The sequence below is a fragment of the Papilio polytes genome, unplaced genomic scaffold (genome assembly GCF_000836215.1).
Source record: "Papilio polytes unplaced genomic scaffold, Ppol_1.0 DF823923.1, whole genome shotgun sequence".
NCBI classification, from domain to species: Eukaryota; Metazoa; Arthropoda; class Insecta; order Lepidoptera; family Papilionidae; genus Papilio; species Papilio polytes.
In genome coordinates, this window is record NW_013525281.1 from 3,961,807 (window position 1) to 3,987,664 (window position 25,858).

The following is a 25,858-nucleotide window of genomic DNA, read 5'->3' on the forward strand; positions in this document are numbered from 1 at the left end:
TATGAAAATAAACGCAACGAGTATTTTAAAATAGAAGCACCGGAAATGATATGCCTTGCGGAATTCAACAGACAACAAATAAATGCAGTCTGCGGTTTTTACAATATAACTGTTGTTCTTTTATGCACAGTTGTTTTATTGAAAAATCTTCTATGTGCAGTACTTGTTTCATTTTTTTAATAAATAAGGCATCAACCGTTATAATTACATTTTCACAGTACAAATAGTAAGGGAAATTATTATTATCAACTTAATATCCTTAGTACAAGACGCTTCAAGCACATTAGAAACCATCAGCAAACAATATAAACCGTAAGCAAATAAAAGCTCATAAGTCAAACAAGTTTGTTACGTAAACTTTTTGACTGTCGTTAACTTAATGGTGTTTACTTTTATATATCATAATATTATAGGACGCCACATATATGTTAGACTTGGTATATTTATTTTTAATTTTATTCCAAAATTGCAATACGTCTAAAAGAATTAACATTCCAATTTTTCATACAATAAAAATATGTATTCAAAATAGTTCCGTCATTCGTAAGCAAGTAAATCATTTTAAAGTACTATCTATTTTAAGACCATGTATGCTTTAAACAATATGAATGAGATATTTTAATCTCCACCCATTCAGTAACACTACTCTTTGTAGATACAAAGAGTTATACGTCATCTATTCTTTTGTTGCTAATTTTGGAATCTACAGCTAAATATATATTTTTGTTTTTGAATGAGAATAAAAAGGAAGAATAATGATTCGACGGTAAATTAACGACAACCGGTGACTCGTTAAAACATATAACAATTGGTAACTTGCATGTATCATGTCTTGTATTTCATAAATAAAACGACCATTTAGTTTCATAGCTTTTATTCAATTTACACTACATTTTGTACACATGTTGTAATTTATTTCTAATGATTTAATTGAATCTTATTTTACAGATACAGAGTCTTTAGTAATTTATTTACTCAAAACTGTGAATTATTCCATTCTACATACATTCAACATACACTTTTACACTCAAATTTTCACACTTTGAGATATGACAAAACTAAACAGATTTAAAATAATTCAGTTATCAATGGTCTTTGATATAAACAATATTCAGACCATATCTTCTCTTGCGTTGTGCCGTTTCTTCCTTAAAGTGTATGGCATTTGCGGCATGCCTTGAACCTTTCTCGGGCTTTTGCTTGTTATATTTATTTCTGACGTCACTAAGGAATCTAAAGTCTAACAAAGAAAAACATCACTTTAAAATTATATTTCAATAACTAATATTGGAACAATAATTGAGTTAAATTGTAAAAAATATAGATTTAATTAACATCTGCGGTGCAGTTAAATGTTCGGTCAGTAAGTGAAGATTGAGTGTGGAAGTGTAAAACAAGTGTCACGTTAAGAATGTCTCTGAGTACGGCACAACTATTGGCGTACATAATAATAATAATAAATCAGTATTGGCAAACAAAAATATGGTATTTACCTGATTATCTATAAGGTCCCGATCACCGAGTGCCTTTACTATATTTTCAAATTCCTTTTGAATGTCTTTATTTTCCGTTTTCTCAATACAACTTCTCACTTTCGATATCTAAAACAAATCATCAATTATTTCAAATTTACAACTGTCAAATATTTATTTATCATTTCCTTACAGTTTCTTCAAAGAATGTATGTTTATGGTTTTGTTCTGGCACGTCAATTTCCATTACAGATCTCAAAACTGGCAACGCGTCATCTACTCTTCCCATTTCAGCTAACGCTATCACCTGTAATAAGATAAATTATTTATCTTACTTCGTACTAATATAACGGATGGATGGATGGATGTTTGTAAAAGTTTTTATTTCAAGCGAAGTCGCGGGCTAAAGCCAGTACTAATATAGTTTTTGCGTGAATCGAATACATACAAAAATATAAATCTTTTCTCTTTATAAGATACGATAAAATCTATAATTTGCCTACCCCTGTTTTACTCATGGTAGGGAATTTGTTAAATTTAATAATTTACTATCTTTTCGTTGGAACAAATTAAAAAAACACTAAGTAAATAGCTTATGTGTTTTACATAGTATCCATTAAGCCATTTAACGAACATCCGTCCATCCATCCATAATATCAATAAGAAATATAAAAATATAAATAGTAAGGAATGAAATATGTTTAACTTACATTGTTATTATTAAAAGCTAATTTAATAAAACAATAAAAAATATCCATAAACAATTACCTTAATATTTCTAACAGTGACATAATGTGGTTTTTGTGCTGATATGCTCTCCAATGCGATGTGCGGAGCGCCTTGATTCAAAGCTAATGCTATAAAACAAAGTGAATATTAAATGTATGAAGTATATAAAATACTAGCTTTCCGCAATTTAATCCGTGTGGAATTAAAAAAAAGTGTGTAGTCTATGTGTTCTTCAGGACTATCTTCTACATCTATGTCAAATTTCATCGAGATCCGTTCAGCAGTTTAGGCTACAAACTCAAACAAACATCCATCTAAACTTTCGCATTTATAACATTAGTAAGATTAGTTCAAAGTGACAAAAAATAATCTTAATTTTTCTTTTACCAACTCATCACATTTGATCCCATCTTTATGTTACTTTATTAGAAGACAAATTATTATAAATTATTACAATTCTTGAGTAAATAAAAGTATATAATAACCCCATATGTTGAATTAAAAAAAAAGTATCCCATGCGTTCTTCCAGAATATGCCAAATTTAATTGATATCCTTAGAGCCGTTATGGAGAATTGTAGTACAAAAAAAAACATTCATCCATCAATAAAAACTTTTACATCTCACTAATCACTAATATTATAATCTGAACCGATGGACAGATCTCTATGAAATTTGGTATAGATGTAGAAGGTACTCTGCAAGGATACATAGGCTACTTACTTGTACCGTGTACGGTGTCGCGGGCGAAAACTAGTTTATAATATTAGTAAGATAAGACTTAAAGTAATTGATATACTCTTTGTATTAATGTTATCCGCACCTGCAAATAATGTGGCAGCTCTTCTGACAGGCACAGTCCCAACACTTGTCATTTCTGTCCATATTTTTGTTGCAAATTCCAAACTTTTTGGTGTATTCTACAAATACAAATTTAATTAAATAACAATTGCACTTGAAATCACTATGACTAAAAATATAGGTTGCCAACAAATGATCTAGCCTACATCTAGGTGGGTAAGCTATCATTAATAATGTCTTATTTAAAGTAGTTTTTATATATTACGATTATCTAGGGGATTAGCTACCCTATACCTTTCTTGGTGACACCCATGATCTCAAACTATATTAACTTATCAATTATTTAAAAAAAAAAATCATCAATTTACTTTGAATTACAAAAATATATGGACAGGTTATTGTTAACTTATTTGTAGTTGTGTAGAGAACTATAGTTCTTTGTAGTGCAAATGGACAATATAAAATCTAACACTTAAATCAATGGATATCAAGCAAAATAATAACAATAACTCTCAGATCTCAAATTGGGTTTATGTGTTCTAAAAGAATTTAATACAATAACTTACTTGTTTATAACAAGCAGCTAAAACCACTATTAGTGGATACTTTGGGAACTTTGTCATATTTAACTGCTTCTCTTGTACTTTTTCAAACACCCTGTACATCTCGTCAAACATTTCATGGTTATATAATAGATCAAGTAATATCTGATATGAGACAAGCTGATCATAGAAACCACTGTTTTCCACATCTTCAAAGGACTGAAATTAAAAAAATGATTAACATTTGTTGTCATACTAAATTTGTAGTTATGAAAATTGTTAACAAGTAGCAAATACAGATAAAAATATCTTATACTTCGTTATCAATTTTTTTCTTTAATACATATAAAACTAAATTATGTAAACTTTTGTAAGACATTTTATAACTAAATGTTATACGGCTGTTACATCTACTTTTTTTGGTGACGCCACCAACCAGTTTCAGATCCTGCATAGGTCATCATTCAGGGCGAGGGTTAATGCGGTTGTGTCGCGGTCGCGTCGCGCCTCTCACTGGTCGGTACCGTCACCGAAAAAAGTAGATGTTAGTAACAGCCATATATTATTTAGTTACATATAAAATGTTGGAAAAATGACCTTTATCTTACATTTCTTCTCTTATATATCTTTTCTCTAATATCTTACCAAGACTTTTTCTCTAGATGAGCTTCAATGTATTAAATTAAATAATTAAAAACCCAAAATTGTTGGGTGAACTTAAAATATGGTATGAGCAATTTACCTTCAATGCTTCATTAGGTGCATCCAAGAAATGAAACATTCTCATCACAACTGGACCAAAAACAAATGAACCAAACCTAAATTCCGTATTTTGATTATTGAACCTGTAAAATGTAATAGCAATGTACCATTTAAAATTCCTATTCCATTTTTATTTAAACCTTTTTGTTACTTTTTGTCAATGTGTACTCACTTTTTAATCATATTTAACACAAGATCCAAATCTGTTGGCTCAGCCATATGAACCATATTTTTTAAGTCTTCTGTAAATATCATATGTTTAGGTTCAGATATAAAATCTCTCATTTTGGCCCTAAAGGTATCAGAAAAATTAAAGAATTGATCCTTCACCCTTTTTCGAGATTGAAGATATCCATCAATACCAAGAGCAGTTGGCGAATAAAGATTAAGAGCTGAAAATAAATCATTATTTTTAAATAAGTTAAGTGACTTATATCTGATTTTAGCCGATAGAATTGAAATAGCATTATTATTTTCTTACCTTTCGTAACATGAATTGATCTGCTATATGCTGTTAAAGAGCGAGAAGAACAAAAAGCTTTCATAGATTTAACAAACATTGTCATTTCAATTTAAAATATAAAATTATTCCAAAATGTTTTCACTGAACAAAAAATAGGTTATGTTAGGTTATGTTTTTTCCTCTACATTTGACATTTAAGGACCATCAATCTCGTTGCCATTATTCCAAGTATCTATTATTTTTTCAGACCAATTTATTTTAAACTAGGAGTAAATAAAAAATGCTCCTTTTTAATGGAAATTAATTGATCTTTAAGTTCATCCAAACAAAATTGCTGAACAGAACAGATATATTTTTATAGGCCAACAAAACTTGCATCACAGTTATTTTTTTGCTGCATGACACTGACGTGACAATTGAAAGTTTGACATTTTGTTGCGAAAATTATAGGACGTTGCACAAATCTTTATCTTTAATAATTGAATCTTTAATAAACAGATAAATACCGAGTACATCAGTGTTATGTGTATATTAACCTTAGAAATTACAAATACTTGAACGAGATTTACAGGTTTTATCCAAACTATTCATCGAACTATGCTTATTGAGCAAAAATTTTTCTCAGACAAATCATGCGTGTTTTGTCTCGGATAAATTTTAATGTTACTTTATAATGAGACTTAATTGTTGTTCAAAAACACTACTATTTTTATTAGACAATCTTATTTATATACTTTTAGATTTCTAGAAAAAATAAAGGTACATAAGAACACATACGATAACTGTAATATGTAGTATACTAAGAGAGAGTAAAAAGTTATAGGAAATGAAAAAAACAATGTTTGGAACAAACTTTAAATGTTAGTCTGAATATTTTTCTTCTTACAACTTATCTGTTGTTATGTACCTGGTAAAGCAAAACTAATTTAAAACAGTGCTCATGTCATGAATATTAACTTGTTTAAAGTACAAACTGATTATTCATTTTATTAAGCTGTTTTAATTTATTTTGCTAATCAGATATTTGTGCTATTGTGTTTTTAACATTTCATTGTTAGCTTTTGTATGGATATGCATCTTTGTACTACACATGTACTAAAATTTGTACTTTGAAACTGTCATGACATGTGTACTGTTTGAATAAAAAGGAGTAAGTATTGTATCAACACTTCTAATCAATTTGCAATATCAACATTGGAGAAATTTAAAAAAATACTGTAAACTATTTAGTTATAAAGTTATATTTAAATAACATATTAATTTTGTTGTATAGATAACCATGGATGGGACAGTAAAGTGAACAAAAGCGACAAGAATTTGAATGACTTTGAAATTGTGATGTCATATTCAGCATCAACATGAAAAGATTTACATCTGAGTAATGTTGGGAAATACAGATAATTCACAGGGTGGACATGTAATCAATGATATAGTTAACATTGAATTTAACCGCAAATTGTGTCAAATTCATAATAGTTTTCTCTTATTAAATCAAAATGTTTAATTATAACAGTTTATTATAATTATCTATTATGGATTTCACATAAGCCAAAGCTTACCACATTTATACAGTTACTTTAGTATTTGAGACAAACACTAATTTGTATATGTTTGGTTACAGACAGGACATTTGAAACATCAGCTTAAAGCTTATTACATTTACGATGGCTGAAAGTTATAGGAAAAGTAATAGGGATAGAAGTTATAAAAGCTCTAGAAGTGAGAGAAAATCAAAAAGTGTTAGAGAACATAGGGAAAAATCAAAGACAAAGCATACAGATTCAAAAACTCCACCTTTGCCAATCATGGAGCACTTCAGTATGGAAGAATTATTGAAAAAAAGAAAATTACTTTGTGAAAATTTAGAAAAATTTGAAACATATTCTTATAATGAACCTAAAACAATGAATAATATTAATGAAAGAAAACGAAATCATATAAATAGAGATAAACAGGACAATAAAAGTAAAAATTATACTGATGTTAAAATATTCAAAGAACCATTGCCAGATTATAATCATGAAGTCATACATAGTTCGGAATCTGAAGATGAGGAACATATAATCGAACAACGAAGAAAACAACGCAAACAACTATTAGAGCAATTAAATAACTCACAAAACAATATTATCAATATAGAAGATGATATCAAAATGAATGATAGCCAAGTTCATTATGAAATAGAAAATAATGATGCTGTAAATTCAATAAAAAATACAATAAAAGAAACAACTGATATGTTCTCTGAAAAAGATGAATTTCCTAAAAATAAAAACCCTGAAGTTATAATTCAAGATAATAATGATAAGAATGCAGAATTGGCTGATAACTGGGATGATGAGGAAGGGTATTATAAAGCAAGGGTGGGTGACTGCATTAATAATAACAGATACACTGTTAAATCTATTCTTGGACAAGGTGTTTTTGCAAATGTTGTTCGTGCTCAAGACAATACATTCAAAGATAATGAAGTAGCAATAAAAATTATAAGAAACAATGAGCTTATGCAAAAAACAGGTTTAAAGGAAATGGCTATATTAAAAGAAATCAATGACAATGATCCTGAAGATAAATACCATTGTGTCAAGTTACTTAGGAACTTCATACACAAAGGACATCTATGCCTAGTATTAGAACCGTTTTATATGGATATGCGATCGATATTGAAAAAATATGGCAAACACAATGGAATTAGTTTAAAAGCTTTGATGATTTACACGAGACAACTATTTTTGGCTTTAAAACTTTTGTCGAAAATTGGTGTTGTACATGCAGATATAAAGCCTGATAACATTTTAGTCAATGAGAATAAGAATGTTTTAAAACTATGTGATTTTGGATCGGCTGCAAAAGTTCATGAAAATGAACCAACACCATATTTAGTATCGAGATTTTATAGAGCACCGGAAATTATTTTGGGTATTCCGTACAGCTATGGTATAGATATTTGGTCTACTGCTTGTACAATATATGAAATGGCAACAAACAATATCCTTTTTACAGGAGGTTGCAACAACAAAATGTTGAAATGTTTTATGGACTTAAAGGGTAAAGTTCCTAGCAAATTGTTACGGAGAAGTAAATTTAAAGACCAACATTTTGATTATAAAAACAGTTTTCTGCTCCGCAAAAAAGACAAGGTGACAGAGAAAGAAAAAATTGTTGAAATGAGCCACATAGTAATTTGCAAAGATTTGCAACGTGATTTGAAGCAATGTTTTAAAAAATTAACTTCCAATGAAGAAAAAAAGTTGTTACAACTAAAAGATTTATTGGATAAAATGCTTATGTTGGATGAGAAGCAAAGACTGTCCGTAACAGATGGCCTTAAACATCCTTTCATTCAAGTACAAATTTAAACTGAAAATAAAATAGTTTTATAGGAATTTTGTTTTTTTTTCAATTCAAAAACTATACTTGTCAGTATTAGACAATCTCTTTTTATCTCTTGACTGAATTTTAGTAATAAATTTTTTGCATCGCCACATAATTATCTTTGATAATGATTATTATTGAATGAAATTTTGGGGTTTTAAAAAAAAAGCAGTTTCAGTAAAAGTATTTACTTTAATAGTTTACTAAGACAAAATATAACAAAAATATACGCCACCAACCAAGTATCACTTAAAACAAACTACACATGAGTGAGTTACACCATGTATAAGGGTATCACAATAACATAAGGAAAATTGACGTAGTCTTCAGCTATGATTGTTGAGGATAAATTGACGTTGCTCACTGTAAGTGTAATATTGTTCAAGATAAAGCGATATTTTTATTAGATTTATATAACTCAAGTTTTAACAAACATCTCACTGAAAGTAGATTATCAAGTACATATACAGTTTTGTACTCTCCCACTTAAATTCTCATAGTGTTAACAATTCTGAGTGAGGCGTTTAATATTTTAGTACATACAATTGTTCCAATTAAAAAAAAATCATAATATCGAGCAGCTTAAAATATTAAAAAAAAATAAGACTAGACATAATAAGCCCGGCTTATTTGAAAAAAAATCTAAAATCATTAAATTTTACATAATCATTAATAACAACCAAAATAAACGTAAAGGTTGGTGGTAGTTAATTCTGATGTTACAAGTATAGTTTCACAAACCCGCAAATTACCTTTCCCTTCTAAATTAGCTTAATGCTCTAGATCTTACTAATCTTCATACCTACAGCCTCAACAATATCAATCCACTACTCATACAAGGTGTATTAAACAACCAAATGATGTACAAAAAAGCTAAAGAATACGTAGTAAATGATTAAAATACAAACACATCAGATCTGATATTTCTTAAAATATAAAATATTTATAAAATAACAACATAATTATAGGCAAATAATCACAGAATACAAATAAACGAATTGAAGTCAATAATATCATAAAATAGCATCAGCTTTGCTGAAATGTTTCATTTCTTGTAATACCCAAGTGCCAGTAATAATTGTATTGATCAAAATTTATGTTACCAGCGGAATTAATTTCTTATTTGAATATTATTTTATTAATAAAAGGGAGATGAGATAAACATATATGACAGATCAATGTTATTGACATTTAGTCACAACATGGACCTTTGTTACATATTGCATAAATAAACTTGCGTTAGTAACATACATGTGAAAACTGTATACATTTCATGATAATAATTATTGAATTCAATAAATACTGTAGTATACATTGGTTTACAAACTACATTAATCGACATAACCTCAATGCAATATTTTGGGGATAAATGAGGTGGTTTTTTTTTATCTTATTATGAATCATAAATTAACCAAAGCACACAATTCTGGAGATATCAGCAATAACAAATAATTTGTAATACATCTATTAATATACAGTGACCAAATAAAATAAATGTTAATATGATCCACACTTGTACAGTAATTGACCTATAAATTATGATTTTGAAAAAAAAGTGTATGATCTACAAATAAATCATTAATAATTTTTTTTCTTAAAATGTTCCGTTTTTTTTTTATGTTTTTCTTGTTAAATTGTATTTCTATAGTCTCAAAAACTTTCTGGCCCAGCATTAGTGGTGCTGTTGTTGAGGTTAATTTTCTCATGAACTATCTTTAAACATAGAAAACGATACATGACAAGATTGCTCCGTTAGATTTACATTTACCTACCGGGCCAAACAAATCTCTGACTATACAAAAGATATTAAAAACTTTATCAATGTTGGATCATATGATATCAAACTTATAATAATCCAACCCAAATGCTATAAATAAATTGAAAGACAAAGGAAAAAACAGTAGAGCTATCTTTTTTTGCTATCTGTATTTACAAATATGGATAGCTGTTACAGCTTTACCCTAATATGAAACTCGGATGGATGGATCCATTGCATAACACTATATTAAAGCAGAAATGGATACAGTCTCAAGTTAGTTGATCACTGGTGCCATATCACAAGAAAACTATTTGAAATTGAGGTGCAACAAAATTCTTTAATATACGCATTGGATGTAATTCGTTCAATACCTTAACTTTAGACACTATGTTAGACAAACAACTAATGCATTTTATATTTAAACACATAGATAAGTATCATCATGGAATAATTTCATCACTATTTTCATGCATTTGCATTGTTTCACAGATTTGTTTTCCATAATAATCTATCTGCCTCCTCGCTATCTCTATTTCTTCTTATTTTGTAGTGTTATTGAAAAAAAAATTGTTTTTATCAAAATTCTTTTGGAGTAAATTCCTGTCAATTATTATTTATTAAAATTTATTCTTAAATCACAACTCGATAAAAACATTTATTTCGTTCAATAACAAATCATTAATATCATTGTTTGTATATTTTAGCGCTATTGATCCAATATACTGAGGATTTAATTATCTATGCATTTAAATATTTTGAAAATTGCTCGATTTGTCGATGTTTAATTCTAAAATTAGTAATGTAGTTCTTTGGATGTATGAAGTTTCGATTACCTGTGTATTATTGTTATGTTGATGGTATATGTTGTGTATGGAAGGCAGGCGGGGGCCCTGTCTCTATAGATTGTCCGGAGACTATCGAATCGGGACTTTGCAGTGATGCACTGTACACCGGGTTCATCGGCGTAGTACCTCCTGCCTCAAATAGTGTACTATCATATACACTGTTACTCTGCTGGAAGAAATTTCATATTAAAAGTATACTAAGTTAAAAATCACAGTTTTTTTTTAAATAATTCCTAGTTTGTTGAAATTACCTTCATATCTAGACCTCTATTACCTGATAGATATAATCAGAATCTGTCTTGAGCGAACTGAAACTCTGCTGGTGGGGTAACGAGACCTGATCATCTTCCATTGGTTCATCCATTTGAGCCTTGTAGGAGAACATAATGCTCGGCTGTGATACACTGGAAACATTAAATAAATGTATCAAAACATCGAAGTATTGATAACCCATGCAGATTCTTAGAAGAAATGATAAATTCTAAACACATTCAGTGCCATTGACTTACGCGAGTTCACTTGCCATTGAAAAACGAAAACATATATTCATTTCTTTAAGAATTGGTAAGCGGCAGTTACGACCTTTTAGGTTGAATCCATCACTAATAGTTTAATAGCTTAACAAGGTAGTTAACTAATAAATTAATTTACCTAAAAAATTCGCTGAGGAATGTGTGATACACCAATGGAGTGTAGAGAGAGAAATAGAGCCAAGTTGTGACATCAACAACACACAATCCCGATTGCATAGAGCCCCACGCCAGTAGCCCCGCACCTACTGCTTGAGTTGTATCCAACAATGCCAGTAGAAGTATATATAAATAAAATGAGAGTTTCGCTGTAACAATAATTATTATATAATAAACCACTTTTCATAGCTAAATAGAAAATAAAATACTAGCCTACCTTACTAATAGAAAATCTATACTCTATATAGTGTTTACGCTTTATTATAATGTTATATTAGAACTAAGATGTCAGCAATCACAGCATATTTTTGAATAGTCCTTTTTTTAATAAAAAGCCCTACACTTACGTCATGCTTTAGGCTATATATTTTCACGCCATTAAACTTAGGGGGTAAGTATTTTAAATAAAAATTCTAATGCGGAATCATAAGTTGCTGCCAACATCAAGGAAGCAATTGTCATTTGTGCATTTAATTTTGACATTTCATGCGGATGAAGCCGCATTAGAACAGCTAGTCTTTGATAATAAGTATTTTTGATATTAGTTAAATAATTTCTTGAGATTTAGAATCCAATCTAAAAATGCTTTTGTACATAAAAGAATATCTATACATAATTAAAGAGAATTTAGTAAAACCCATATAATCTCATAAATCTTTAAAGAAAATTATTCACTTGTAACTACTGAATTTCAACTTTGTAATTGATAAAAATGAACCCTTTCAATTATTTAAATCTAAAAATTCCAGAACACTAAAGAAATAAAGCATACTATGAATCAGTATAACTTCAATATGTTTTTTTAACCAATAAAGCACAAAGAAAATTGTAGGGCACAGAGCACTTGCAAAAAACAGCCTTGAATTCTCATTGTCACTTCAATATAATGATTTGAATTGGCAGTTGGAAATAATCAGTTAGTAATGCTATTGTCCATTTTGTAATTCTTTTAAATGTTTTAATGTAAAATGAGCAATAAATATTTATTAATGATTCATCAACAATATATTTCTTGATTATCTGCAAGCTATTTTAAAAATAAACTAACTGTCACTTACAATGCTGTCTGGCAATTAAAAAAAAACTGCAGTAGCCAGTGTGGTCTTCCAGATTATGTTTTACATCTATGCCAAAAATCATTGAAATCTATTGAGACATTCTAGAGATACTTTGTTACAAAACATACGTCCCACCATCAATCTAAACTTTCCCAATTATAAAATTAAGTAAAATTTAACAAAACAATATAGAATTTCTTACTTGGCAAGGCTAAATATTCTCGAAGAGGAATCCATGGTAGCAAGAGTATTATAAAGTAAATTATTGCAAACACTAATGATGATGTAAACCAGAATAGCATTCCACCATGTCCAAAGAGATCATAGTCTCTGGTATCAATGTGGAATATATCATCTGGCATTACAATTTCCAGTGTTCCTTGTGTTATTGTAAAGGCAAGTGATATAAATGATGTCGCCAGTAGGACATATCTGATACTGCTTCGGCTGTCCATATGCCCTGGAAATTAATAAGTTATTAATACAAAGAAAACCTTGATGTAAATATACAATAGTTGGCATTGAAAACACTCACCAAAAGCCAATCCAAATATTACAACACTCATTTCTGTTGCTAAGAGAAAAAATCTCACAGTAACCCATAAGATCTTGTCTACCAGACCACCGAATGGCATAGAAGCATTTACAGTCATTGACACACCGCATCGTATTAAGCTGATAATCACATTGCCCCACACCAGCGAGTAAAACGTCAAAAATATAGGACTGCTTGTAGCACGTAATTTTAACTGGGCCTTGTTAAACCTTACCACTAAGAACAGCACAAATAAAGCATTCGGTATCAAAATTATTAAATCCCAAATCCGGACCCTGCAAAAAAATAATAATGTAAACATTACAATAAAAACTAATATGTGCAAGACTATCATGAAAAATTACCTCGAATTGTTTATCTCGTAATATAACACATATTTACAAAAGGTATCCTCAGTAACTGGGGGAAAATCGGATCCGTTTATTCCGTACATTTTAATGTTTAAAAGCCCATTTATTGCAGTGTTACGAAATTATTCGAAAGCAATGGTAGAAATCATAACATGACTTTTAGTAATCAAATTTGTGTTTCATTACGTCAGCTCTGTTCTATCATTGTAAGACTGTGCACGGTTTTCCACTTTACTGTAATATCTTCACTTTAATCTAATTTATAATGAAGACACCATACAAATACAAATGTACACAACTACGAGCAATTCTTTATCTTCAAGAATTCGTTCAGTTCAGTTCCAGTACGCTGCATAATAGTGATGGGTTGAGAAAGCTCGGTTCGCACATTTTCTACTCGAATCACTCGATTTATCTTCAATTTTACTTATAGGAATCGAATAAGATCTTTCTTAAGTTTAAAATTATTCCCGAAAATAACATAATTTAATTTTATTAATTTGTTGTGTTATTGATTTATATCGATTTGAATTATTTTAATAAGAATTTATAAAAAAAATTAATAAAAGTCTACGACATTGACATGACGTGGACGTTCACCCAAGTTGGCACCGATCAAATTCACATTTGTAAAGAAGTTTTACCGGTGATAACTTGTGATGATATTGAATTCTTTTAGGATTTAGTAATAACTTTTTAATCAATAGATAATTTCGTATTTTAAGTAAAAATAGCTAGAAGAAAAGGAAAAGTATTCGTCATAATGGGAGCAGTTGCAGCAATTCTTGGTCTGTTATTTTTGTTCTCCACAGCTTGGACTGAAGAAGCTCCAAAGGGCCCTAAAGTTACCCACAAGGTATAAGTCATTACGTTTTATTAGTATTGCTTTATTTACCTTGAATTCCAAATCTTATTTTAAAAAAATCATATATGAAGGTCGCTGAACTTTTATAGTGACGCTTCGTGTTTCCGTTAGAGACGTCTTTGTTGTATTCGTTTGCTCGACAATAAGAGGTCAAATCTCAAATCCTTTGTGCCGGTTTATTGAATAATTTTGCTGGTTGTCATTATTTCATTTATACACAGTGAGTAATATTTTATTAAATTAATTTTTATTTTTTATTTTGTTTTAGGTCACTTTTGACATCACTGTTGGTGGAGAGCCAGCAGGTTCTGTTGTTATTGGTCTCTTTGGTAAGACAGTTCCTAAGACAACTGAGAACTTCTTCCAGTTGGCTCAAAAGAAAGAAGGTGAAGGTTACAAAGGTAGCAAGTTCCACAGAGTTATTGAGAACTTTATGATCCAGGGTGGTGACTTCACTAAGGGAGATGGAACTGGTGGTATGTTTTATGAATTGTTTGTGCTAATATATTTGCTTTTAAAATGAAGGTATATTTAAAAAAATATTTTAATAGGTCGCAGCATTTATGGGGAAAGGTTTGAAGATGAAAACTTCAAGCTGCGTCACTATGGTGCTGGCTGGCTCTCCATGGCAAATGCTGGAAAGGACACAAATGGATCTCAATTCTTTATCACCACTACTAAAACACCATGGCTTGATGGCAGACATGTAGTATTTGGCAAAATTCTGGAAGGCATGGTTTGTATTTTGGCATAGATAAAACATTACAAAGAAAATACATGCATAATATAAATTTTAAATCTACCTGTAGGTAATATGGTCAAGTGCTACTTTAATTAACTAAATCGCTAGAATTCTTTAAGTCCTTTATTGTAACAAAATTAATTAGTTCTTATGGTTTTTTTTCAAGTTGATTGGATATTTTAATTACAATACCATTCCCCTGCAGGATGTTGTACGTAAGATTGAGAAGAGTAAGACTGGAGCCAATGATCGCCCCGTCAAAGATGTAGTGATCGCTGAAACTCACACTGAAGTTGTCGCAGAACCGTTCAGCGTAACCAAGGAGAGTGCTCAATAACATATGACAAATTATTAGTTAACAAATATTTCATTTATAATTATAGAATATTTTGTTTTGTCACAAACTTGTGATAAACTTTACCATGCATTTGAATTAGTTCTACATACTCATTTCTTTTTATTGATTTCACTAAAATTGTGCTCTTTGAGTTGACATTTTAGGTAAAATAAAATGAATTAAAAACATCTCTTGTTTTATTTAACTTGGAAATAAGAATGCCTTATTGATGTTTTTTACAATACTCATATGTCTACTAGTCCCAGCCTTATGTAGACAGAAATCTGCAATTCATATTATATTTAGGAGAAGAGTGGTTAAACTGAATTGGATTATTGTATGTATCTCTTCTATATATACATATATATATATATATATATATATATCTAAGGTTATATATATATATATATATATATATCTCTAAGGTATATATATATATATATCTAAGGTTCGCCGCCGTGTACCAATGTGATTTTCGATTTTTCGAATTTTCATATGGACATAATTTACCCAACGTTCTTACGGTGAAGGAAAACATTGTGATGCAACCTGCACATTTCGGCGAAGAAATTCAAAGATATGTGTGAAGTCGACCAACCTGCACTGGGCCAGCGTGGTTGACTATGGCCCAATCGCCCTAATTTAGGGTAGGCTCCGAGCCCCTCGGTGGGGACATATAGTGAGCTGATGACGATGATGATGATGATGATGATGTATCTCTGATAAATAAAGTTTCTATTTATTTGGGTCATAAATGAGTATTAAGATATTGAGAAAATATATTTTATACAGATAAATTTATTTATTTTAATATTATACACTTAGGACAATTTTTTAATTTCTTTAAAACATAATTCTGCTTCATGCTTAATATCATCATTTTTTGCTGTGACACCAAGTTTCCACCCTGTCCCACATGATTTTCTAGCTTTTTCCAATAACATTTTCTTCATATACAGCCGTCCTAAATTAACATAAACAGCTCCTAATTCATTCATGTCCGGTAATTGTTTACCAATCTCAATAGCTTGTAATAAGTAACTGATGCCTTCATCATATTTTTCAAGATGATCACAAACAGTTGCAATGTCATTCATCTGTATTACTATATGTTCTTTTTCTACATCTAGTTTCTCCATTCTGCTCAAAGAACTTATCATCAGGTCCAGACCTTTATTACTATTCTCATAGTCAACTAATAGACGACCATACCAATCTTCAGTCAAAGCTATAAGTTTTTCTATTTCATTTAATGATTTTGGAGGTAATTCTTTTAATTTACTCAAACACCAATCATAACCTAATTTAGCTGTAGAATACTCTTTTTTTAAATGACTTATTCTAGCTAATTTCGCACTAATGTGTATAACACGAGGATCATCCTCTTTTGCACCTTCTGCCATTATTCTTTGGGTGACAGCAACAAATAATTGCTTAGCTTTATCTAGTTGTTCCCTTTCCAAAGCCAAATTGGCCATAATATCATAAATGTACGTTATACCAAGTTCATTTCTCATCTGTTGTGCTTGCCTCAATGCAACATGTAATAGTTGTTCTGCTTTTTCGTATTCACCTCTTTGAGAAAAGAGTACACAATGTTTTATAGTTTTAATTAATTCGTCTTCCGCGCTTAGTTTCTTGTTAAAGCCTAACCATGTAAATAACGAAAATCCCAACGTACATGGCACGACAGTTCTACCAAATGGAACTTTTGGTAGTTGAATTGTTGGACAATAGTACCTTTTCATATGAAGTAATCTTCTACAAAAATATCTGCATCGCGATGCCATTTTCGATTATTATTTTCATAAGTTAATATGGTATATTTTTTGGTTATATAAGATACAAGTCAAGATTTGTTTGATTTTGACAATGAAAGATTTTTGTAAACACACACAGCTGACTGGACCTTTGACATTTCTGTTAAATCAGTGAGAATGTTGCCAGATGATCGCCCAAATCTACGATGAAAATTCAGTCTAAAAAAACACCAATAAAAAGAGTTTACTATTTATTTACTATTACAATTTGCAGCCTTATATTAAATATTTCTATGCTTACAATGGGAACAGCTTTCTACAAAGCGACTCTTGCGTCGTTGGTTGTGTTATGCGATGATAAATCCCAGTTCATCAATCAATAAATTTAAAATTATTAGCCAACATTTCGATTCAGAGGTCAAGAGTCTTTATATATCTTGTAATCCCAAACGCCATGACGGTATTCCTCTGAAAGAATAGGTCGCCGAGCTTTTAATCAGTTTTTTTTAAATGCATAGTACAAAGAAACTCATTTCCATTTGATGTGAATTGTGAACTTAACAATTCTTACAATTGTCTTTTATCAATTGTTGGAGCGGAAAATATCTGCATTTTGTCCTTTTCTCCCAGGCATTTATTTCTCCATTGTTCGGTTGATTTTAATAATCTTGAAAATCCGTCGTAATCATCCTCGTTTTTATAGTTTGTAGGGGATTTTAAAGATTTTCTACTTTTACTAGAATTAAAATAAAGTTATCATAAAATTATAGCATATTCCATGCAACATAATTTGCAATTTTTATATAGTAATAGTACCTATAGGATTCCATAATTGTATCATCTACATTTTTAGAGTTATCTGAAACGAATAAATAAAATAAGCTAAAATAGAGAATAATTTTAAGTAAGTATTGACAAAATTATGCATACTTTAATTTATTTTGCTTTATTTAGAATAAGGAATATAATCCGAAAATCTATGAATAAAAAAATTATGGACGAGGCATTTATTAATCGATGGCGACGTAGCCGAGACCAAACCAGTTGCCCTTGAAGCTAAAACATGTACCAAGAAATATAAACAACAATAATAAAAGATATATGCAGGTTTGAATAAATTATCCGATTGGTATCGGATTATTGTTTTCATCAAATACTGTTTTAGCTGTTGCTCGCGACTTCGTCCGCGTGGAATTATAAAAATAAATAAACAAAGTCTATGTTAGTCACCGATAACATAGGTTTTAATGGCGCCAAAATTTTTGAAATCGGACCAGTAATTAATAATTCAATACAGATAAAAATCCAAAAATAAGAACCATTCTTCTATATAGACTAACTGCCGTCCGTAAATCGCGAATTAAATAATTAGTAGCCTATTCTTCCAGACTAGGTTTCCCATCTATGCGAAACTTCAGTAACATCCATTGAACTGTTCTGGAGATACGTAGTAACAAACATCCATCCATACATCCAAACATTCCCTTTTATGATATCTTATTGATGTATGAAACGAGAAGCATTAAATACCACTATAATTTTTCAATCATTTACATTCCAGGCGTCTACCAGACTTAAATTTAAAGTCTAACATTAAACATTTTTTAAAGTACGTTGACACCATTTTTTTAATAACACAGACGAAAATCTACTTTGATTCTAAATTGGGGCTACAGGACTTTGAATAAGGTATAAAATTCTTTACAATATAGTGTTTGTGTTCGATATTAAAATGTTACCCACGTTCTCGTTAGTATGGTAATTTAAAAACCATAAAACGAACACGTTACATGAGCAAATTGCACTGTACTGGTGTTATTACGTCTAGGTGTCACGTTAGTAGGTGGATCGATATTTTCTATAAAGGACTTACGATCAACAAACACTTTATTAGACTGAAATCATAAATGTAATTAAATAATAGAATTGTTGTTTAATTTTTTCATTAATTTGGGTACTTATTGTATTATGCAGTATTTTTTATTCGGGGGGATGGTAAATTAGAGTCATACTATTTGAAAATAACGGTCAAAATGGCTTAGCTTTGCCAAGATCAAGTATAAATGTTACTTAACGTGTTCAACACGAAACATGTGTTCACAAAAAGTAATATAAATCATACTAATATTATAAATGCGAAAGTTTAGATGGATGGATGCATGCTTGTAGCCTAAAACTGATCTCAATAAAATTTGGCATAGATGTAGAACATAGTTTGGAAGAACACGTAGTTTTGTTTTTCTTTAATTCTACGCAGAGTCGCGGGCGAAAGCTAGTATTATATAATATACGTACTAAAAATTAAGAATTCAGTACCTTTTAATGTTTGCTTAGTCGAGAATCTTTTATCGATGTTATTCGATGACTCCGATGACCTGTTTGACCGTGAAACTTGTTTTGCCTGTGAAATGCAAGATTGTATCCATGTGCATATTATCTACAGTAGTGTGCGTACTCCGCACATTAGGTCTGGTACATACTTCGTCAGTACAGTTGGCACAAGCCAGGCATGGATTGTTTAGACTCACTGGCGATAGTTTGTGTTTACATTATATTAGTTCCCAGTTCAGTTATTGAGTGCTACTGTCCAACTGTATTGGCCGAGTGTGAACCAAGCATTATGTCTGTTTCTGTATATATCCAATGTCTACACTCGATAATTTGTATCAGAATACACAATACGTAATTACACAGCGCTGAATTATTTTAAATTTCGTAATTATTTTACAACAAAATGAAATAACCTCTTGTCTCGATATCCTTCTATTCTGTTTATACTCTCTGTCCTCTTTCCATTTTTCTAAAGCTTCTTGTTGTTTATTTTTTAAATAAATGTATTGTGAATACCATTTATAATGCGACGTTACATCAACACAATTCAATCCTGTGGAACAAAGGCTTAACGTAGAAATTTCTTCTTTGATTTTATTTACTTGTTTGTGTAATTTCTTTATTAAAAATATATTTGCCACGAGCAAGCGGCCACCTTAATCTGCCAAATGGCGAAGCGACCGCTGCCCAAAGACATCCGCAATTGCAGGTGCGTTGTCTACCATTATCCGACGGAGGAGAAGACGCACATAATGAGGATATTTCCCCATCCTATGCATCTCCTCCACCGTCAAATCCACTTCCTCTTCCCATCCTCTTCTTATAAGAAACGGGTGATAAAGAGAAAGGGACTAAATTAGGTCTCCGGCACCACACTCATCAGACGAAACACGGAATTGCTTCCATTTCACGCCTGTCCTCTGCGTGGTCGTGGTATTACTACGGGAGTGCCGACCTATTCGTGCTAAGATGTTAAAGCGGGCACTACCACTGTTAAAATATAATATAGTACAGAAGAGAGTATAATTTATGTAAACCTGAAATCTTTGACATGACTTCGTCCTTGAACTGATCAAATTGTTCAACATTTTTAATGTCGTTCGTATTGGCTTCGATATTTCTGGTGTTAAAATGTTTACTCCATATCTGTATAAAAATATTATGGTTGTATTCGTTCCAACCGTTATAACGCTTGCTATTTGATACGAATTCTTGAAATCTCTGCACTTCCTGTAAGCAAATCTATAGTTAATTAAAGTATGTACTGAGGTATGACGATTGTTAAAGCGTAGACGCATAAAAAGGGTTAGCATTGTTTTAGTATGAGAAATTAAGACTAAGGGATGATATGTAAATGATACTATTTAATAGTCTTAAAATAGAAATATTTTTTGAATATCACCCAGGCTAAATCTAGTAATCAATATTTTACTTACCGGACACTTGAAAGGGGAATTTCTAAGTATTCTGACAGGACTCGGTACGATTTCGGTGAACTTCTTTACACGGGATTTGTTAATTGACTTTTTTAATTCCTTTTTTTCTTTTTGATTGATCAATAACTAAAATGAAGCCACAATTGCTTTTATTGAATAAATTACATAAAAAGTTCACATTTAAATTATTTGAATCTACATAATTCTTCAACGTAATTATTTATAATTAACACATTTGTGTAATAAAATTGATTTATTTGCTAAAATATATACATGAAGAAAAAACTTTTCCCGCTATGTTGTTTGATTCAGAATTTACTTAAGTTGTCTAAAATCATCGTCTCAAACTAAACATGTGGTGGTATGGTCCAACTTCTATTTGCATTCATTTACACTAATAGAATTAAAAAAGCGATTTTTTTTAAAATTAAGGATCCGACTGCGAAAGAAACGGTGTTTCTTACCTCATGTTCAATTTCATTCGCACTAATTTTTAACGCCGTTAGTTCACTTCGTAAATATGTTTTGAACGTTCTTAATTTCTCTTCTAGCCGTAAAACATCTCTTTTTACTTCGTCGATATCTGAAAGAAATATCGACATAAAGAAATTAGGCACTCTCCAATTAGAAAATGTAACAATATTTGTGTTAAATATTACTTGATTTAGTTATTTAAACTAACCGAGTTTTTCGATGTCCCCTCTAGCATCTGTGGCTATTTTAACATCCTCCAACAAATTTTTAATTTCGATTAAGTTGCTTTGCAATGATGATTCGTATTTTTTAAATTCAATTGTAGCTTTAAAAGTTGCAAAATCATCATCATTTAATCCCAACTTAGAAAGTGATTTATTAACTGAGGAAGTCAATATATTTTCTTGTATTTTAAGTCTTCTTAACTTTGCAAGAGTAATGTTATCTAATTCATAAGAAGGATTACTTGATTTGCTCATATTCAACTAAATAATTATTATCAGCTTAAAAATAAAAATATTTACACCAAGTTGTCTTATCGACCAAACAAATTATAATGGCTTGTTGTGGTTGTTATAGCAATTAACAAACGCGAATAATAACGATATCGTTATTTTTGTTACTATAGCAACTAAGTGTTGTCTATATAAAGATACGAAAAGTATTTGAATTTTGAAATTGAGAATTTTCGAATCGATTTTCCCCTTTCTCCCGATTAAATATTTTTAACAGAAAAAGTAAGAACTCTCAAACGATTCTTCTCTTCTCTCAATAATTATCAGATGATTAGCTAACGACGAGCATTAGCGATCTAAGACCATTATTGTCATTTTTCATTGGTTGAAAATGAAATCGATTTCAGGTGCTCGATTTCAAAATTCAAATATTTTTTTACGGAAAAAGTAATAACTCTGAAACGATTTTTCTCATCTCTCAATCAGCCTTAAACGATTCTCTAACGACGAGAAACTTTTGAACCGTCTAAGTCCATTATTGACATATTTAATTGTAATTTCATTGATTTGCATTAAAAAAAATAGGAATTTCTTTGTACGGCGAAGATACTCAATCTATGATGTCAAAAAAGTAATCTATTCTTTGACAGTGCCAGAATACTTAAACGTCAAAATAGTAGATGTCAATGTCATGTCCGTAAAAATCTTTCATTTTTATTTAAAATTAATACAAATATAAATTAAACCAATATACAATGAGTTATGTGAGTGATTTATCACAATCTAACGAATATTTAAGCTTTAGAAGCAGCATTCCATTGCGGAAAATAGTCGTTGATTCTGACGGTTCCAAGGTAAACAAAAATTGTTAACAATGGCATTGAATAAACATATTTATGCTAATAAAAAGTATTCACAAGTGTTTTTAGAACTTAAATAAGTCGCCGAATTATCTGTTTTATAGGCTTGGCGTATATTTGATAGCGGACCAAAATCAGTTCGCTGTCCTTTAATATGTTTACCACCAGTATCTGGGACTGCCGACGTGTTTTTTATGCAAGTGATGGGTTTGGCCTCGAGAGGTGTTCGCGTTATTGCGGCCGAACCACCACCGTACTGGAATATGAAAGAATGGATTGATGGTTTTAAACGACTCATTGATTATTTGGAGCTAGACAAGGTTCATATATATGGTGCTTCACTAGGTAATTGGTTACATATATTTGTGAAATATATAACTTACATACTCCACAAAATTAATTTAGTGATAAAACCTATACTTCTAAATTTTTTAACCTAATTCCATGTCTAGATAGAGTAATATATGGTAGGTAAAAAATTGTGGATGAATACATCAATTACTAAGTAAATTAACTTTTTTCTAGGTGGATTTATGGCTCAAAAATTTGCTGAGTTAACAAGAAACTGTCCAAGAGTGGCCTCACTGGTACTATGTAATACATTTACAGATACTGCAGTTTTTGAATATAATGATTCGTCAGCACTTTTCTGGTTGCTTCCATCTTTAGTGCTGAAAAGAATGTTAATGGGCAATTTTACAACAGACAAAGTTGATAAGAGGATAGCAGAATCTATTGATTTCATGGTAGAAAGGGTAAGGATTTTTTTTTAAAATAAAATGACCAATTACAAATGTTAATGATTACATTGATGAGTTACCTACAGTTAGTATACAGTAGACCTAGAAAGAGATGGATGGATTGCGTGAAAGGTGACATGATCAAAAGGGGAGTGATGACTGAGATGACATATGATAGAGTTATGTGGAGGACAAAAACCTGTTGTGCTGACGCTACAGGAGTAGGATACGGAGGAACATGATGATGAATTTATGAGTTACATTTTAGAGTGACCATGATCCCTTGTAGAGAAAACCCCTTTTAAACAAAGTTAAGAGGGTTAACTATAATTATGAAACAGATATTCCACCCACACATCTGTAATTCCTCTGGTATTGTGAATGTGCATGGGCATTGTTGTTCATCTGTGTCCCAACATCCCATCCTTTACTTACCTATAAAAAATATATAACAACCAAATAAGAATAATAATATTGTGCTTCCCTTACTATTCCTGTACATTACTTAAGGCTTTGTCCACTGGTAACTTAGTAAGCTTGGTAATGGTCGAAGAATTTTTTAAATTTATCTATTAGTTTTCTAGTTACACTAAAATATTAACAATTACTCTTTATATTAGTTATTATTATTAGAATATGTGTTCTATCAGACTATTTTCTATGTCTATGCCAAATTTCATCAAGATCCATTTAGCAGTTTAGTCTACAAACAATAAACCATACATCCATCAAAACTTTTGCATTTATAATGTTAGTAAGATAGATATTGCTAATTTGTTTTTTAATTATTATTTCAGCTCGAATCCCTCAACCAATCCGAGTTAGCATCAAGATTAACGCTCAATTGCAGTCCCTGCTACATACAACCTCAACTGTTAAATGATATGCCAATAACAATAATGGATGTTTGGGACGAAAGTGCGTTGAGTTCACGAGTTAGGGAAGACCTTTACAAATCATATCCGCAAGCTAAACTGGCACATTTAAAAAGTGGTGGCAATTTTCCATATCTTAGCAGAAGTGATGAAGTTAATCTGCACTTACTGGTAAGTTATTTAAAACTTTACAAGTTATCATTTTCTATTAGAAATCTGAGCTCATGTAATATATTAAAATCTATCTTATCACATCATGTAAAACATATAAATAATTATCGGCGACTGGCTATGTTATATGTGCAATAATAATAACATGTAAGTCATAATCTCCCCTATCTTATCCTACTCTCGTAGGGTCGGTGCACCTGGCATTCGTCCTCCAAAAAACTATCATTTGTCATCTGTCATCACTCCCTTGGTCATAGTAGCTTTCATGCAATCCACCCATCTCTTTCTAGGTCTACCTCTTTCAGTGTACCCTTCCATGCTCATAAAGTTTTACTTGTAACATGCAATTCATCCCTCAAGGTTAACCTTTATTGAATACCATTAAAGTAGCCTTAAGCAAATTGTTGGATTTCTCAAACAATGATCATCAACATATTAGAGTTGCCATTGTCCCTACAGTGGGTTGGCACAGTATGTGCCGCTCCATACATTTCTATCAGCCATCATATCTGAATCCAAGCATATCCTCTTTTACATAATTCATCCATAATTTCGTTATTCTTCTACCTTTGTAGCCATCCTCGTTCAATCTTAACACTTTCTGGTTTATGTCCTCATCCTCTCATCCCATAACATGTCCTTACCACACTAACCTTATGATTCTCAATTTTTCGACCACTTGCGCTACTTTGAAACTTCCTCTAATATACACATTCTTAACCTTGTCCCTTTTTGTTACACATCCATTTTAACTTACGCATCATAAACTATGATCTGATGACCAAATGAAATGGGTTATCTTGTTTTAATTTAAATATCATCAAATTGTATGAATTAATCGTTAATATTTTTCTATTCTAATCTTGAAAACATTAAAGCTTAAGTCCATTGACTCTTAATTTACATTTAAATGATATTTATTTCAGATACATTTACGTCAATTCGATGGCACGGAGTTATCGTCATCATATTTAAGTCTTGTACCACAAGCGAAGTCTGGCAACAATTCTGAACAAGCCTCCGTCAGCTATTTCAATCAGAGTGATAAGTTTGTTAAAATATCGTGAAACGGCGAATATATCTCTATTGCCTTTGAAATAAGGTTGTTTTTTATTATGCATTTCATAGAAATATTTAAATATTTATCTTAGAATGGCTGCCATTTATATTTAATGCATATGCAAATTATATTAAATAGTATGGGTACAAGATCTGAGGATTTCTCTTAAAACTTGTATGTTTCAATTTAAATCAAGTGCCTTGCTTAGCATTTATAATTTTTTTTTAAGGTCGTTCGAGTTTTTCTTTGTAATACGAGCTAAAAGACAATACAAAATAGACTGTTTATGTGGTGATATAAATTAATATTTTGAAAGAATGTTTAAAACTTTTTTGTATGAAGAAATAAGGTT

At 30.6% G+C, this 25,858-nt stretch overlaps 7 protein-coding genes across 13 annotated transcripts; 3 read left to right on the forward strand and 4 right to left on the reverse strand.

Moving 5' to 3' along the window:
* Window positions 1-857: 857 nt before the first annotated feature.
* On the reverse strand, window positions 858-4,969 carry LOC106102469 (pentatricopeptide repeat-containing protein 2, mitochondrial-like). Its single transcript, XM_013281965.1, has 9 exons — window positions 4,787-4,969; window positions 4,478-4,697; window positions 4,286-4,388; window positions 3,568-3,762; window positions 3,024-3,120; window positions 2,241-2,329; window positions 1,666-1,779; window positions 1,494-1,601; window positions 858-1,240 (listed from the first exon to the last, which is right to left on the reverse strand). The coding sequence occupies exons 1-9, from the start codon at window positions 4,869-4,871 to the stop codon at window positions 1,112-1,114; spliced, it is 1,140 nt and encodes a 379-aa protein (XP_013137419.1). The 5' UTR covers window positions 4,872-4,969; the 3' UTR covers window positions 858-1,111.
* A 199-nt stretch (window positions 4,970-5,168) lies between these two features.
* LOC106102467 (serine/threonine-protein kinase PRP4 homolog) lies at window positions 5,169-8,154 on the forward strand. 4 transcript variants are annotated; one of them, XM_013281961.1, is made up of 3 exons: window positions 5,169-5,918; window positions 6,042-6,185; window positions 6,390-8,154. In XM_013281961.1, the coding sequence occupies exon 3, from the start codon at window positions 6,433-6,435 to the stop codon at window positions 8,125-8,127; it is 1,695 nt and encodes a 564-aa protein (XP_013137415.1). In that variant the 5' UTR covers window positions 5,169-5,918; window positions 6,042-6,185; window positions 6,390-6,432; the 3' UTR covers window positions 8,128-8,154. The 4 variants fall into 4 exon arrangements, with proteins under 4 accessions (XP_013137415.1, XP_013137417.1, XP_013137416.1 ...); XM_013281963.1 differs by having other exon boundaries at window positions 5,169-5,628; XM_013281962.1 differs by having other exon boundaries at window positions 5,169-5,339.
* A 161-nt stretch (window positions 8,155-8,315) lies between these two features.
* Window positions 8,316-13,857, reverse strand: LOC106102409 (transmembrane protein adipocyte-associated 1 homolog). 4 transcript variants are annotated; one of them, XM_013281871.1, is made up of 6 exons: window positions 13,395-13,857; window positions 13,030-13,325; window positions 12,697-12,954; window positions 11,399-11,585; window positions 11,022-11,151; window positions 8,316-10,916 (listed from the first exon to the last, which is right to left on the reverse strand). In XM_013281871.1, the coding sequence occupies exons 1-6, from the start codon at window positions 13,481-13,483 to the stop codon at window positions 10,749-10,751; spliced, it is 1,128 nt and encodes a 375-aa protein (XP_013137325.1). In that variant the 5' UTR covers window positions 13,484-13,857; the 3' UTR covers window positions 8,316-10,748. The 4 variants fall into 4 exon arrangements, with proteins under 4 accessions (XP_013137325.1, XP_013137326.1, XP_013137327.1 ...); XM_013281872.1 differs by having other exon boundaries at window positions 8,316-10,913; window positions 13,395-13,855; XM_013281873.1 differs by having other exon boundaries at window positions 10,824-10,913; window positions 10,999-11,151; window positions 13,395-13,856.
* A 135-nt stretch (window positions 13,858-13,992) lies between these two features.
* LOC106102410 (peptidyl-prolyl cis-trans isomerase 6-like) lies at window positions 13,993-15,532 on the forward strand. Its single transcript, XM_013281875.1, has 4 exons — window positions 13,993-14,256; window positions 14,534-14,741; window positions 14,817-15,001; window positions 15,213-15,532. Exons 1-4 carry the CDS (start codon window positions 14,164-14,166, stop codon window positions 15,342-15,344), a joined length of 618 nt encoding a protein of 205 aa, XP_013137329.1. The 5' UTR covers window positions 13,993-14,163; the 3' UTR covers window positions 15,345-15,532.
* Window positions 15,533-16,132: 600 nt separating this feature from the next.
* Window positions 16,133-17,496, reverse strand: LOC106102437 (tetratricopeptide repeat protein 19 homolog, mitochondrial). Its single transcript, XM_013281915.1, has 2 exons — window positions 17,406-17,496; window positions 16,133-17,323 (listed from the first exon to the last, which is right to left on the reverse strand). The coding sequence occupies exon 2, from the start codon at window positions 17,132-17,134 to the stop codon at window positions 16,166-16,168; it is 969 nt and encodes a 322-aa protein (XP_013137369.1). The 5' UTR covers window positions 17,135-17,323; window positions 17,406-17,496; the 3' UTR covers window positions 16,133-16,165.
* LOC106102436 (coiled-coil domain-containing protein 112-like) lies at window positions 17,341-21,925 on the reverse strand. The gene is made up of 9 exons (XM_013281914.1): window positions 21,554-21,925; window positions 21,336-21,454; window positions 20,872-20,997; window positions 20,473-20,665; window positions 19,849-19,988; window positions 19,421-19,505; window positions 17,921-17,963; window positions 17,676-17,840; window positions 17,341-17,572 (listed from the first exon to the last, which is right to left on the reverse strand). The coding sequence occupies exons 1-9, from the start codon at window positions 21,822-21,824 to the stop codon at window positions 17,533-17,535; spliced, it is 1,182 nt and encodes a 393-aa protein (XP_013137368.1). The 5' UTR covers window positions 21,825-21,925; the 3' UTR covers window positions 17,341-17,532.
* Window positions 21,926-22,461: 536 nt separating this feature from the next.
* LOC106102438 (maspardin-like) lies at window positions 22,462-25,547 on the forward strand. The gene is made up of 5 exons (XM_013281916.1): window positions 22,462-22,654; window positions 22,765-23,005; window positions 23,186-23,415; window positions 24,198-24,446; window positions 25,373-25,547. The coding sequence occupies exons 1-5, from the start codon at window positions 22,556-22,558 to the stop codon at window positions 25,511-25,513; spliced, it is 960 nt and encodes a 319-aa protein (XP_013137370.1). The 5' UTR covers window positions 22,462-22,555; the 3' UTR covers window positions 25,514-25,547.
* Window positions 25,548-25,858: the final 311 nt, after the last annotated feature.